The sequence below is a fragment of the Lolium rigidum genome, chromosome 7, assembly GCF_022539505.1.
Source record: "Lolium rigidum isolate FL_2022 chromosome 7, APGP_CSIRO_Lrig_0.1, whole genome shotgun sequence".
NCBI lineage: Eukaryota > Viridiplantae > Streptophyta > Magnoliopsida > Poales > Poaceae > Lolium > Lolium rigidum.
In genome coordinates this window covers 59,807,438-59,823,590 of record NC_061514.1, presented here as the reverse complement: position 1 = coordinate 59,823,590, position 16,153 = coordinate 59,807,438, and the positions used below count along the sequence as shown (strand labels likewise).

Genomic DNA, 16,153 nt, shown 5'->3' with positions numbered 1-16,153 from the left:
GGCGGCGCGCGTCGAACTCCCACGTCCTGAAAGAGATCCACGGAGACGTGCCATCCGTGCGGCAGCTTGTACTGCACTGACACGGGGATGCGGTGCCAGTACAACACGTCGGCCTCGTCGTACGACAGCCACTACTAGGAAAAGGCCTAGCCGTAAGACTGCTATCAGTGGCGCACCATGGCTGCCGTGCGCCACTACTACTTAGCAGTGGCGCACCACAAAATGGTGGGCCACTGTTACAAATGTAGTAGTGGCGCACCTTGTTTGTGGTGCGCCATTACTAATTCTCGGCGGGAGGCCAGCTCCCACCCAAAACTAATAGTGGCGCACGTCCGCATGGTGCGCCACTGCTACATGGCTTACTTATAGCGCATGTCTTTGTGGTGCGCCACCGCTAGGAGGTGGCCGGGGCCCTTCGAGAGATGAGGGCTTTAGCAATGGCGCACTTGCTTGGTGCGCCACTACTAGGTATGGCGCACCGCCGACATGGTGCGCCACTGCTAAGTTGGGCGAGGGCGTGGGTTTACAGGTAACAGGTGAGCGGTGGCGCACCACTTAGCAGATGCGCCATTGCTATGTCACCCTAGCGAGTGGCGCACGGCTAGGTGGTGCGCCACTCGCTAACTCTGGGACCATTTCCTCGCTTTTCACCCTCCACTCACATGTGCCACCCACTTTCCCCAAACACTCTTCCACCACCACCTCCCACCAAATCTGGATCCGGTCGTGTTGGCCCTCCTTCCCACCTCATTTTCACCTCTTCATTCACCAAAATTAAGTTGGTAAACTTAATTTTCTTCATAGGTAACTAATGGTGAAGCTTTCTTAGCTCAATACCCTACTCAATCTCAACTTTTTACCTCATCCAACACTCTAGGTCTCGCCGTATCGGTAACTTTGTTGGTTTTATGCTTTGTGTGTGAACGGTTCCGATCGTCTTGCACACACGTCATGCACATATGTTATGTGCGAAGCTCGATGATATCATGTGTACGTGCGCATGCGCGAAAAGCGTCACGTGCATGTGTGTTGTATGCGAAGCCTCCGCGGATCCACATGTGTGTTGTATATGCGAAGCCTCCACACATGTGTTGCATGTGTTTTTGTTTGCGGGGATTTGAAATGCGATGGAGTTGCCAATATTTTGCCGAAACGTTGATTCATTTCCGTTTCGACGAATGTTGGGCATACTACGCATATACATGTCCTATTTTTAGGGAAGGTCATGCCAAAATTTTCTTTTGGTATGCTAAGATATCCATTTTCTCTATATCCGCGAGCGACCATGGTCCGCATGATGAGCGAAGGCGTTGTGGCTAGGTTTTTGAAAGCCGCGACGGACGAGATGATTAGAAATAACCAAAAGGAGATAAGATGTCCGTGTCGAAGATGCAAGCTAACGAGCCTTATGGACCCTAAAGCCGATATGGTGCGGGACCACCTTCTCATGCGTGGTTTCATGGATGGCTATCGGTGGGAAGGCGACGAAGATGATTATGAATTTGTCCATGGGAATTCAACAAGAAGTAAGGAAGGCCGAGGTGATCGGGATGTAGAAGATCTCGGGCATGATCGGGATGTAGAAGATCCCGGAGATGATGATGACCACAATGTAGGAGATCCTGGACTCTGATGATGAGGAAGATCAAGATGGAGGTCATCATGACGATCATGAAGATGAAGACGATGAACCATCGTCGATGGACTGGGTGCAGGACCCTTATCTTCAAGAGCCGCTTCTCAAGCGGACGAGTAACGCAAGAGCTGCCGCCGAGAGAAAGCCAAGATGGATCAACCGGAGGTAGACGCTGTTACTCCATTGTATGAAGGATGCGAGCCGGAGGATACCCGCCCGAAAGTAACGCTCATGGCTCGGAGATGAAGGTAAAGCACAAAATGACCGACACATCCTTCAACGACAACATGTCATTCTGGCGAGGAACGTCTTCCCAAAGGTAACACGTGTCCGACTACTATCGAGGAGGCCAAGAAAATCGTGTGTCCTCCGGATTTACCGCATGTGAAATACCATGTGTGCTTGAACGATTGCATCATTTATCGGAACGAGCACGCGAGTGTACCATATGTCCGGAGTGCGGCGTCGGTCGGTACAAGAAGGGGAAGAAAGCTCCTCGGAAGGTGGTGTGGTACTTTCCAATCACTCCTCGTCGCAGCGGTATTTCGCGGATCCTAAGCAAGCAAAGCTAATTCGCTGGCACGCGGAGATGAGGAAGGGAGAAGATGACGCAGATGATCCGAAGAAAAAGAAAAAGGACAGGATGTTGAGACACCCTTCGGATGCTAGCCAGTGGAATGCGTTGGACCTCGAGTACCCAGAATTTGGGGACGATCCTAGGAATATAAGGCTGGGCGCGAGCACCGATGGAGTCAATCCGTTTGGCAGCCAGAGCAGCACGCATAGCACCTGGCCCGTGTTTGTGTGGATGTACAACCTCCCCCCCCTGGTTGTGCATGAAGAGGAAGTACATTCAAATGAGTATGCTAATTGAAGGGCCGAAACAACCAGGGAACGATATCAATCCGTATATGGGGCTTCGAAAGAGGAGCTAGCCACGCTATGGGACACGCCTGCCAATACGTGGGACGCCGCCGCGGAAGAATATTTCCCTATGAGAGCCGCAATGCTCACGACGGTGCACGACTTTCTCGGTTACGGATATGTCGCGGGGCGAGGTGGTCCACGGATTCAATGCATGCGTAAGGTGAATGGACGACACAACGTACCGCCGGCTAGATAGAGATCCCGGGTCCTCGAAAACGGTGTTCATGGGACATCGAAGGTGGCTTCGCGAGGACGACCCATGGAGGAAACGCAAGGATCTGTTCGATGGTGAAGACGAACCCCGAAGACGGCCACGTACGAGAAGCGGCGAGCAAATAGACGAGCTATTGAAAAATTGGAAAGAGTGCCCACCGCCACTGTGCTGTTTGAGATTGCTTCCAGGCTTGAGATAATCTCCTGTTTGCATCATCTCATGTTTGCATCATTCTTTGTCCTGTATACAACAGTAGGCTTTAGTGAAAGTTTCTGTAATTACTTGCAGATTAGCCTTGTTTGCATACATGATTAGCCTTGTTTCTATAATGCTTTATTACATGCTTTTATACATTGCGAGTCCACTCGAATAGTACGGCGCTGCTACCTCCGCGATGATCCTTCCTCGTCCAAGATCTGCTCGGCTTCCTCGTCCAAGATCCGCTTGGCTTCCTCGTCATCGGCTCAATTTCCTGCCGAAGGTTTGCCCTCTGCGTACGATAATGTGTTTATGTCTAAACATGTTAAAAATAGGAATACAGTAATATATGTAGCATTCCCTGTGAATTTTCACTTTGCTTCCCATGCAACTTCGTGGAGTATGGTTGCTATTCAGTCCTTCTACTTGCGCTGCTATAGCTTGCTGCTGCTAGCTTGCTGCTAGCTACTGCTAGCTTGCTGCTGCTAGCTAGCTTGGTGCTAGCTACTGCTAGCTTGCTGCTAGCTACTGCTAGCTTGCTGCTGCTGCTAGCTAGCTTGTTGCTGCTACTAGGTGCTTGTTGGATGGTGGTACTGGCTGCTCACCGTGGTCGATATGTGCTATGGTGCTCAATTAGTGTACATGTGCTATGGTGCTCAGCCTGGATTTTTTGGTGTATATGTGCCATGGTGCTCAGCTGGTGGATTTTTTGGTGTATATGGTGTCATATTCTTGTGCAGGATCGACAGAGTTGCCCATTATCGCCGAAATGTTGATTCATTTCCGTTTCGGCGAAAATGGGGCACTCATATGTCCATAAATTAGCATAGGTCATGCCCAATTTTGTTAGTGGAATGGATCGTAATATGGTTCAAAAATGTAAACATGTAGGATGGCCGGTCCCGGTGGCCGGCGAGGCGGTCGAGGCCGCGGTCCTGGGCGCCCCGGGGCCGGGGAAGGGCCGCCGCGGTGGAGCAGCAAGGGCCCCACGGTCACCGTCACCTGCATCCTCCTCGTCTTCGCATGAGGAACGCTGCTTCGAGTTCCTCCTCCGCATCGACGACGACCCACTCGGCATCAAGAGGCTACCGGACAAGTTCGCCGAGTTCGTCGACGGCGTCGAGCCGGCGCACTTGCGGCTACGGGAGGCTAGCTGCAACTTCGCCGCCGGTCCGTGGAGGTCCTGTTCGACGGGCAGGGCAAGATGTACTCGCACACGGGGTGGGACAAGTTCGCCCGTGACCTCCACCTCGAGCCCGGCTGCCGGCTCACCTTCCTGTACGAGGGGGACGGCGAGATGATCGTCAAGGTGTTCGACGACACCGCCTGCCGTGTGCACTACCCCCACACCGGCGAATCCGGCTCGGACACCGATAGTTAGAACTTAGAGTGTTGTCAACTCTATCTTCGTTGCTTCGTGTTGTTTGAATTCTATATTAAATTGTATGAAGCTACGATGTTAGGTATGATGATGTTATGTCCAAATATCAATCTCTTGTGCATCCTACCTTGCCTCGCTGACACCATCCCGGGATGTTCATATTTGTTTGGACCAACAATGTATGAGGCCCTTGTCATTCCATTTGCTTTGGTATCTCAAAATGCCGATGATTAGAATGTTTGGTCAACCGTACACTCCGGGGTGTCGCTAGTGAGCCTGGTGTGATGGCACAAATATCAATCTCTTGTGCATCCTACCTGGCCTCACTAACGCCATCCCGGGATGTTCATATTTGTTTCGACCAACAATGTATGAGGCACTTATTCCATTTTGTCATTCCATTTGCTTTGAGATTTTCAAAATGCCGATGATTAAAATGCTTGGTCACCGTACACTCGGGGCGGTGTTAGTGAGCCTCGTGTGATTGCACAAATATCAATCTCTTGTGCATCCTACCGGCTCGCTAACTCCGTCCCGGAATGTTAATATTTGTTTCGACCAACAATGTATGAGGCATTCCATTTAGTTCATACTAGCTACTTGTTTCTTATTTGAGTTGGCACTTCTTAATTGCATTGGCCGATGATTAGAATGGTTGGTCACTTGTACACTCCGTGGTAACGTAAGTGAGCCTGGTGTGATGGCACAAATATCCATGTCTTGTGCATCCTACCTGGCCTCGCTTACGCCATCACGGAATGTTAATATTTGTTTTGACCGACAAAGTATGAGGCCCTTGTCATTCTTCCATTTGCTTTGGTATCTCAAAATGCCGATGATTAGAATGTTGGTCACCTATACACTTGGGGGAGGGGTCAGTGAACCTGGTGCGATGACACAAGTATCAATCTCTTGTGCATCCTACTTGGTTTCACTGACCCCTTCTCTAAATGTTAATATTTGTTTGGACTGACAAAGTATGAGGCCCTTGTCATTCTTCCATTTGCTTTGGTATCTCAAAATGCCGATGATTAGAATGTTGGTCACCTATACACTTGGGGAGGGGTAAGTGAACCTGGTGCGATGACACAAGTATCAATCTCTTGTGCATCCTACTTGGTTTCACTTACTCCGTCCCTAAATGTTAATATTTGTTCCGACCAACAATGTATGAGGCATGCCTTTTAGTTCATACTACTTGGATCGTTTTTGAGTTTGCTCTTATTCGTTGCAAACATCTATGAGCGTGCACTAATGTTTCTTTGGCTTGTGCATATGTACGCAGATATGACGTGGTATGTCGTGTACAAGGGCAAGGTTCCGGAGTCTACAACGGCCGGGAGGAGTGTCGGAGACAGGTTCACCGTTTTAGCGGTAACGAGCTACAAAGGGTACACCACTAGAGCGGAGGCCGAAGACGGATACGCACGCTATCCGGCGGGAGAGAGGACGGAGCGGAGGAGGAACCGGATGAAGACCACTTTCATCGGGACGGTGCTAGTAGTGACTCTAGCTCTCTTCTATGTGATGCTAGTTTAGATGATCGACCTTGTGCCACTACTAGCTCATTTGTGACTTGTAACACCGTAACTTGCATTGTAACCTCTAATGTGAATGCTTGTGAATCATGTGGGGCTAATGTGAAGAACTATGTATGGATAAGTTGTGCTGTTGTTTATATGTTGTTATATATCCTGTATTGTGCTATTGTACTTGTCATATACAACTCTGTATAAATACCTGCCAAGATACAAAAAAAAAATTCGAAATCTTAGCGAGTGGCGCACTAGTGGACCATCCGTGGCGCACTACCACTAAGTAGCGATGGCGCACGCTGCTGATCCGAGTGGCGCACTGCCCCGTGATCCTCTCCGAGACTAGCGAGTGGCGCACAAGGATAAGTAGCGGTGGCGCACGTCCTGGAGAGGGCAGTGGCGCACGTAATCACGCAGCGAGTGGCGCACCTACTAGCTGGACCGGTGGCGCACGCAAGACCGCAGCGGTGGCGCACCTCTTCTACACGGTGGTGGCGCACCGCCTCGACCAACGGTGGCGCACCACTTTGGAGTAGTAGTGGCGCATCGGTGGGCATGTCAATGGCGCACCAGGGAGTGCGCCACAGGTATCTAGGCTAGTAGTGGCGCACCCCTAGTGCGCCACTACTATGTGTTAGCAGTGGCGTGATAACAGTGGCGCACCACTAGTGCGCCACTGATGGCTATATGTGGTGCGCCACTGAAAGCCTTTTTCCTAGTAGTGAGCTGCGTCGAGCGGAGGATGTCGCCGCCGCTGCCGCCGGCCTGGTCGTTGTGCGCCATCGCCGGGATGGTGGTTCGCGCAGAGGTTGAGGACGGCGGCGGCTAGTGATGGACGACGGGGAAAAGAGGGGAGTGCGCGCTGGTGTGGTTTTAAGAAAGGCGGAGGACGCGCATTGAAGGCGCGTGGGTAAGGTAGGTAGCCGCCGCGTGGCCAGTCACCGCCCTCGCCGTTTTGGTTTCCGTGCGGGAGGCCATTAACGCCGATGACTAACCTCCCCGCATCGTTTCCGATGCGAACCGCCACGTCCCCTCGCTGACAAGGCGCCCCCACCCGCGAAAATCGTCGTTCCGTGAGGCGCCGGCGCGCCCGATTCGTGTCCTTGGCGAAGGGGCCGGCACGGGGTTGCCGGCGATTCTATTGGGCTCCAAAATTGGCCGGCGCCATATAGGGCGCGCCGGTGCGAGCCCAATTCGCCCCCGGCCCCCAAATTGCTATCGGGGTTCGCCGGTGGAGATGCTCCTAAAGCCCGACACACTAGGCATACTACAATGCGTCATTAGGCAGAGTATTTTCAGTGCTCCGTATACGACCAGGCCAAATCAAGCTTCAGCATGGCTATGATGCGACATGCCAGGTTTCCGGTGAAGAAGCCTTCAGGTACTCAATCAAGTGTGTTGAAAGCCACGACGTCATTTTCAAGCTCCCAGTGCTCTTTGCGAGCGCGAAACACTAGAGAAAACAATCATCTCTACTGATATTACATAGAGCCTTACGTGGATTAATAATTTGCCTCAGCCACATCAACCAACCCCAGCCAGTGATTTGGAATATCAGAAACACATGTTATGCAGCCCAAGGCCTAACCACGAGATTCCAGCATGATTGCTGTTACAGAAACTAGCTTCCACAGCACTACTGTCCGTAACCTGCATTCACCTAGGAACAAAAGTGGCCACTGGCCGAATTAAATTAACATTCCTTTTGCTGCAAAGTGGATGCGGGGAATCAGGTTCCTGTTAATCCGAGACTGAGATCTGACTAAGAAGAACCATGCTGCAAGCATCATGAGTCCCGGATAGAAGACGTGCATTGTATAATTCAACTTCGGGATTAGGTCCATGTCGGTCTGCGACTTTGCTAGGACTAGACTAACTCATGGACCGCGACAGAAAGACCGGAAATATACTTATATCTGCCTGTCTGCTAATATAAGCCGCCATAGCTCCATCAGTGCTATAAATATAGAACATGTCCCTGAATTTAAGCTCAAAAGGGTGCCGTATGCAAAAGAACAACGAAACTCTTGTTCTGTTCTTTAGAACAAACTACTACTACTACCAATATTTCATACTAACATTTGATCCTTCGGATTCCACACTCACTTTGCAACGAATGGTGAAGCCACAAACACACAAAAGGCAAGAAAAACAGGTCAGGCCGGAGAAAACTTTAGCCTTCTACTGCACTCACAGTAAAACATGTTCACTGAAGGAATGAAATGTGTGGAGGAGACGACCTATGTCATATTGTAACACGGAAGAGCAAAAAACGAGAAGATCCAACGCCTGCCAAACTATCATCACAAGAGATCTTACCCAAACATCGCCAAGGAAGGGTTTGGCCGTAGCATCACATGCAACTGCGGGAAATCAACATTATCACAAGACGACGACATCTCCAAATTATGATGATGGTCCTTGCTTCCCTATTTTGCATCCCATCACGCAAACAGACGGGATCCTATCTTGTCCAGGATCCTGGCTAAGGACATCACGACTGACCACCTCGCACTGAATGATCTGAATCAGTTCCCCTGCCACTCTTGCTGCTCAAGCAAGACCTGCCACTGGGCGGCAATCTCTTCATCGGCAATGAGTCTGGGGCGTCCTGCAATGCGCGCCTGCTGCGACTCCGTCCATGGCTGTTCTCACCGCGGCACCGCCTTGACGTGCCATGGTCACCTGCAAGGAGCCCACTCTGCCTGGCTGCGATCAGCTCATCTTCCATGGTGGACTGCAGCACGTCAGCAATGGACATCCGGCTGTCACGCTGCAGGTTTGACGACGATGCACACCCCATCTTTGGTGGAACGCCTTCTTCTCTGATCTCGGCTATGCAATTTGCCTCCTCCATTCCCTCCGGACCATCCTTCACCTCATGATCATCACTGTCAACACTGCCGCTACCACTGTCCTGCTGCTCTTCACACATGTTTTCCAAGTCTTCCATCACCACAACCACCTCATGTGTGCCTCTCCCGCTCTGGCCTGGGGGACAGAGCTCTGGCTCCGGCAACACCTCACCAGCGGCGACAAATGTAATGTTGGAGCGGCAGAGGGGGCAATTTGAGTGCGACTTCAGCCATGTGTCAATGCATTGCTGGTGGAAGGCATGGCTGCATTTCGGCAGAAGCCGAAGGCTCTCCCCATCGTGGAACTCACCGAGGCAGACCGAGCAGTCTGTCGTGTGGACGAATCCATCGCTGCGCCTGTACTTGCACACTGTGATCTTGTTGATCAGGGTCTCATCCAGCCCGCTCGACGGCGAGACATTCCATGATTCTTGGCTCCTCGACTGGCCGTGGCCGCTCCCACCGCTACCACTGCCACTGCCTCCACCACCTCTGGCACCGGCAACAGAGTGGGAGCCAAAAAATCTGTCCCTGAGGGAGCTGAAGGTGCCGCAGTACTTGGAGATGAAGGTGTAGTAGCTGACAAGGAGGAAGGCTGTTGCTAGCACACCGATGATTGCAATTACAAGTGGGGAGAAGACATGGCCGGAGGAGTCGTCCTGGCTGGGGTCGGCGAGGTCAAAGGGCGGCGGCGGAGGGAAGATGAAGTAGCACCACTGCGGGCAGTACATGCTGCACAGCCCCTGGGAGCAGTCCCTGGTTGGCTCGTAGGGGACCCAGGTGGGCTCTGTCCCAATAATTGCAGGAGGCGAAGAAGCCATTGCCTCCTTCTAGCTCGAAATCTTGGCAGCTGCAACAGCAGAGTGGCGAAAGGTGAAGGAAGAAGATGTTAACTACCACACTCAGTCCGAGACTGACTATGTGTTCAAGTACTAGCAGAGGATCTCTGTGAGTTTCCAGGCCAAATCATTGTGAGGATGAGGTGAGGGAAGAAGACAGGTGAGCATCTGTGTATGTGCTCGTTCTATGGCACTTTCTCGAGATTGGGAAATGGAATTGTGATGAGAGGATGGGAGAGAGAGATCAGATGATGCCACTGGTTGATGGGGATCTTTTGGAGAGACTAGGGAGATGGGGAGAGATTGCCTGCAAAGAAAAGTGAGGGTGGTGGAATGGAGGTTGTTGGGGCCTTCTCTTCTTTTGTTTTTGGTGCTGCCGTTCTTCTTTCCTTTTCTTTTCCTTTGGCCTGCTCCCGTTCCTTTCCTCTTTAACTTCCTTGGTTCTTTGCCTCACACGACAGAAGAGAAAGAGAACATGTCCATTGGATATAATTACATAACATACTGAACAGGAAAAACATAAGCATAATAATAATACGCGAGGGGTGGGGCATTGCTCATCAAGTATTCAAGTGTACCCTACCGACACAATATTCTACTGGTAGTTCCCAAAAAAATGGAAATCGAATCTCTTGAATTCTCCCAGCCTGACAACTCGCAAGGTCTTGTGTATTCTATCTTTTTTTTTTCATTCTCCACTAGGGCCTAGGATGACAAGGCTATACGATTTTCATTTTTTCATTGATTTGGTGTCTGAAAGCAAAAGTTTGCTCTAATTCCAAAGTTATCTGATCAAAGATATTTAAGGGAACATTTAAAGCTTTGCTAACTGTCAAAGAAGTAACTTTCATCAAAGCTAAACTGCTAAACCTTCACTGTCCTTTGAAGTCTCTCCCTAAATGGTACGGTTTTTCTCTCCTCAAGCAATTGGAGACAATGATTACCAGTACTATTTGACAGCTTTCTTCACCCTTACTTCTCCCTTACTGACACCAATCATGTGGTTGTGTCAACTTAAGCCTTTAATTGCTTGCTTTGGTATGAAATAAACTGCCCTCTTCTATTTCTTCCAAGTGAAAGGGCAGTGTCAACTAAGCTCAGATGGAAATTTGGATTGAATGCACCCATACAACTACAGTTCATGACCTCACCCTGTATGCAGATCAAGCCTAAATGCGTGCATGAATCAGAGAACTGTAAATATCTTTCAGACAAGAAAAGCAGAAGACAAACCAAGGTTTTACAGAGAAAAGTTGGTCAAACTGTGAATTAGTTTAAATTGTAAAAAAATAGGTTCGTTTCTTTTCTTTCAGTGATCAACACATCATTGTCACGGAACAGGGACTGACTGTGACGAATAGTGCATGAAAGAACCAGGGAATGAGGGAAACATAAGAACGCGGAAAAAGCATAATTGGTTTTTGTGTTCACATTTGAAGAACACAAACAGAATTGTGTTTCAATTTAGACAAAAGGAGATTATACCACATGTACCAAGGTTAGTTGGGAACAGTTTATCGGCAGGTGATCTAAGCAGATTTCTTGATCATAAGAATAAACACAAAGGAGTCTAACAAGTAATTCCAGATGATTTGGATAGTTATACTTGTAAATCAAATGTAACTGAAGACGAAATATAGAAACAGGCAAACAGCAAATAATGAAAGATCGTAAGGAAACAATGAACATTATATTCGATGGTGCCATAAGTTAATGCGCCATCAATACTTTTAGAACACATTGGGGCTATCAATGTTACATCGAAATACAACTGCTCTCTAGATAATATAAAGCACTATATTATACTCACTCTTTGTCCATATCAATTTCTGGAAGTTCTGGATACTATTCCTAATCAAATTAAACAAAAGGGAAATGACAATGCAAAGCGTCAGCACCAACAAAGTAACTATATCAAGAGAATCAACTCAACTGATTTTGAGTTCCACCATGATTGTATCCATATAGCCCCTCATGGAGAACAATTAGTGCACATTAAAAATGCTATCTTAAAAGTTCCTCGATTCCCCAGGCCATGGACATTCCTTGAATTGGTTAAATGGAAGGTTTGTTAAACAAGTCAGATGAAGTGGTGGACCACAATAGGACCGTCCTTTTCTTTCCCTAGAGCACAGTCCCACAATTAGCGATGACTTATACAACTATGATCCTTACGAATTTAATATTTCAAAGAAACCTCATCGCTTTTGGGAAATGAAAGATCTCAATTTAAATCGATCTCTTTAAATTTGCCCTCAAAATCTGCGAAACCGATGCTTTAGCATTTGAACTATCTTGAATTGAATATGTTCGAACTTCCCACCCTATTCCTCCAATCATCCTTGAACAGACACCACAGAAAGTTAGTTTTGTGCTACTTACTTCTTCAGCCATGAGCCTACCAACATGTATCAAATTCATATCAAAGGGGCTAAACTGAATTCAGTTTATACTTTTCAGTTACTTTTTTAAGTAGTATCAGAATTATAGCCTACTGTTGTGGACTAAGATCATTCCTAGACAACTTTATTTGGGACCAATAAATGAAACAAATGCCCTGGTTCTAACATACCATACAGTACTGAGTGATAATGAAATTACCATAAACCTCAGCATAGCTCAAAGCAGGTCATATAACCAACGATTAGGTGCTTAAGTAGTATATTGAAGTTGGTAGAGAAATACCTCAAAACAGAGTTAAAATTAGAGTAAAGCTTCAAAAGTATTGAGCTAGATTTTTCTTAGCCTAGGCAGATTTGCAAATTGCAATTGGGAGCCGCTTATTAGGCTTGCCAATGAAGCCATCAAGCTTTGGAATTCAAGGTAGCAGCCAATAGCATCATTAGCAACCAAATCAGGACTGGGATTCTTTACTATTTAGTGTGCAGTAGTGATGCTCTAATCTTAATATAAAATGCCGTCCAAATTCACACCAACGACTATAATTGAGGTATCACTGCCTACCATAAGTGTATATATGATAGTGAAAACAAAAGAAATACTTAGCTACGGTGTACTCCTATACTGTGTGTATTATCTTTTGACTGTTAGTGGTTTCAACATTGTTAGCATTTCAGATCTTTGTTCGTTGAATGATTACTTGTAATAAAAATACCAGAGATGAGAACTATCAGAGACTGACAAGGAAACCTATGGCAGAAATCACATTCAAAGGATGGGCCGTCTAACACGGCAGGTTTGTGACAAAGTAGGAACAAATATAGTACCTGTGCTTTCCATTCCCCAAATAAAATGCTAAGAATAAAAAAAAAGTCTTAGCTGTCGCATTTGCAACGGGTGATCCAGACATTCAGTGGTTTTTTCATCTCTGGATTTCATTTTGATGGCCATGCCTTGATGTTTTGCATGGCATGGTCTGACAACGTTTGGCTGCATGTTTCTGTTTCTTTTTTTCGCAAGACCTTCGGAACTGGTTCTTGGATTTAATAATCTAAATCAGGAGGGTTTCCCCTTTTAGACGGAAAAAACAAAACTAAGATACAAAATTAACTTGCAATTTGAGAACACCTCATTGCCTAAAGCTGATTGGCAAGCTAAGAAATATTATGGTGAACTGAATCCAAAATCAGGAAACTACAAGTATCTCAGCAGGAGACAGCTCATGGTCATAATGAACTATAAATAAGTACAGACCATTACAATAAACACATCACTCCCTTTAAATATTGAAGCAAGATACTCAAGGACAATGTTTCACCTTAATTTGAGCTAATAAGCTTTGTTCCCATTTCCCTTACCGGCATTGAGGCAGAAAGCGATTTGCAGTCTTTCAGTCCTTGGTTACAATTACCACCTCTATTCTGTATCTACAAGAAAAAAGGCACCATATCTGAATTTGTACCAAATAATATGACCAGGAGAAATGATAAATATGTTAGTCATGCAACAGGTAGCATAGAAAAAAACTCCCTACCTGTACAATGAGTTTCCGCAACTGCACTTTATCAATAAGGTTACTTCAACTTTCTCCCAGCACAGTACTATTAGACTATTCCTGTTTATCTTCAGCATCCTCCTCAGCACTGTTGTCAATCACAGCACCTTCTGGCTGATCGCTAACCTTCACACCTTCAACTTCACCATCAGCCTTTAAAACTTCCTTATCCTCCCGCCATCTCAGGAGAACAGGCCTTCCCATAAGTTCCTATCAAACAAAGAAATAGAAATTTAAACACCATAGTAGTTAATGTGCTTGTAGTCTAACATCTCTTCCATTTGATTTTCGAAGTACGGAAAAGGTAGGCCAGAAGACTGTCTTATCATCTAATTGTGCAGTAATTTTTTCATGTCATTCAAGCAAGCGACCTTGTAATGCATCTCATAAACTGATATCTGGCAAAGCATTTCGCCGCTACTCCAGAGAAATTTAAACCTAGAGTATACAACTTGAACAAATTCATAACAACACGGGGGAAAAAAATACAGTCCAAGTGCAGAAGGAACATAAATGAACATAAGAAACCAGTACAGATTTCTGAACTATAGATAATGACAAATCTTTGCATCAAGCATGACAGGTTAAACATTACTGCAGAGTTAGATAATGAATGATCGATCTCAATCCTCCGTGTGAACTGTAAAACTGATAGGTAACTGTTTCTAAGATTATCACCTTTCCATCAAGTTCACTGAGAGCAGATTCAGCTTCCTCTTTCGTTCCAAAAGAAACAAAACCATACCCAGCTGACTTTTTATCGTCAAAGACTACATTAGCAGAAACTGGATTATACTGTGCGAAGAACTCCTTCAGATTGTTAGACCTTGCTTTCCATGCAAGATTGGACACATAAAGCTTGTACTTCGCCAGAATGGTGTCTGGAGATGGAGGTGGGGCAGGTTTTCTGAAGCTCTTCGAGAATTCCACCTTGATGATCCTTCCCATGAGGTCCTACAAAGGATTGGTGATGCAAAAACTAGCATAAGAACTTTATGGTCAAATTTTCAAATATCAGATATGGCTATTTCTGCCGGGAATAGCAAGTATGTTATTTTGGGGGAACCTCAAGATGTCAGTATTTTAATGATAAGCTCAATTGACCTAAGTTACACCAGACTGTGAGGTTGTGTTAAATTCAAGCATGAAGTAAGGTTGTAGAAAATTGTATCTCCTTGTGAAGACAAGCTTGTAATATTCACATAGCTGCTGAAATTATTTAATCCATCCATATCTCATAAGAATACGGTACAGAAAATGTACACAGTATAATCATCAATTGTGACTGTATACTTTGTATATTCCTCAAACTGTAAGTTCTAGCCTCCATATACCATTGTCCGGTGGAAGGCATGTTAGAGCAATGAATACATGAAAGTAAAGTTTTGAGCCATCTTTCACTTGACATGTCCAAACAACATTTGGCCGCATGTTTTGTTTAGTACTCCATCATTTAGCCGCAGGTACTGATAGCATGGCGCAAAACAAAACATGTTTAAGCAAACCGGGTAAACACACTCACGTGTTCGTTGAACTTCTCCACCGCGGCAGCCGCCTCTTCGGTTGTGGACATCGTGACGAAGGCGAACCCCCTCTTCCTCCCATCCTTCAGCTTGATAACCTTGGCCAAACGAACACAGAAACTCGTGTCAGAATTCAGAAACGCGCGCGTCAGTACAGAAAATCCGTAAGAGCGCGACGAAAGCAGGCTGGATTGGAATGAATGGGTCTGGCGCCGTCTCTCTCACCTCGACGTCCTTGACGACGCCGCACTCCGAGAAGAGCTTCTGGATTTCCGCCGCGGAGAAGGTCCATGGCATGTTGCCCACGAAGATCTTCCGCCGCGTCTTCCCCGGCTCCGCGTCCCCTTCCGGCGCCGCGGCCGTGGGCTCGGCGGCCTGCGCCTCCGGGGGCGACGAGGCCGCGACGGCGGCGGCCGGTAGGCGGAGGCGGAGGCGGAGGCCGGGGCAGGGGCGGCGAGGGGAGTGGAGGATCGTGGCGAAGTGGGAAATGCGGGGCGCCGGGAGCGCCGCGGCGGGGTGCGGGCTGCTGCGCGCGAGGGAGAGCGCCATTGGTGGCTCGCCGGAGGTTGCGACGCGGGCGGTTTCTGTCCTCCCGGGGTTTGGGTTTGGGATTGGGGAGTTGGAGGCGGCGCGGCGGCGGCGACACTGGTGTCCTGTTCGACTGAAAATTTTCCGTCTGCTACTCTTTTGGTTGCGGATAAGCGAGCGTGGATGGCGGGATAAGGGAAGACGGCGATGGTTTGTGGTGGCGGCCGGTCTTGCCACGGTTACCTAGAGCTATGATCTGGGCCTCCGTTGAAGCGGGTTTTGGGCCTTACTAGACATTAAGTTGGGCCGGGATTCAAACGCTATTGGGCCGCAGTTCACCGGCTAGGAGCCCACCAAGGGCGGCCCAACCTCTAATTTTTATAATGCCGAAGATTATGAATGAAGAAACCACTTGTTTATTACTGACTCAAAACCTGAACATACGATCCCTCTGATGGACAACGTTAAACTCTTCAGCAATACCACAGAAAACATGCAAGAAGCATACAAACAACTTTGAATCAATCCAGATGGAGAGTGCATCAGCCAAAAGATGCAACCA

The 16,153-nt window shown here is 47.6% G+C and overlaps 2 protein-coding genes across 2 annotated transcripts; both read right to left on the bottom strand.

Annotated features, from left to right (window-relative positions):
• Positions 1-7,952: 7,952 nt before the first annotated feature.
• On the bottom strand, positions 7,953-9,840 carry LOC124678276 (E3 ubiquitin-protein ligase Os04g0590900-like). Its single transcript, XM_047214190.1, has one exon. It carries the CDS (start codon positions 9,565-9,567, stop codon positions 8,386-8,388), a length of 1,182 nt encoding a protein of 393 aa, XP_047070146.1. The 5' UTR covers positions 9,568-9,840; the 3' UTR covers positions 7,953-8,385.
• A 3,277-nt stretch (positions 9,841-13,117) lies between these two features.
• On the bottom strand, positions 13,118-15,627 carry LOC124673748 (28 kDa ribonucleoprotein, chloroplastic-like). The gene is made up of 5 exons (XM_047209788.1): positions 15,289-15,627; positions 15,063-15,161; positions 14,219-14,494; positions 13,520-13,750; positions 13,118-13,412 (listed from the first exon to the last, which is right to left on the bottom strand). The coding sequence occupies exons 1-4, from the start codon at positions 15,610-15,612 to the stop codon at positions 13,595-13,597; spliced, it is 855 nt and encodes a 284-aa protein (XP_047065744.1). The 5' UTR covers positions 15,613-15,627; the 3' UTR covers positions 13,118-13,412; positions 13,520-13,594.
• Between the last annotated feature and the right edge of the window lie 526 nt (positions 15,628-16,153).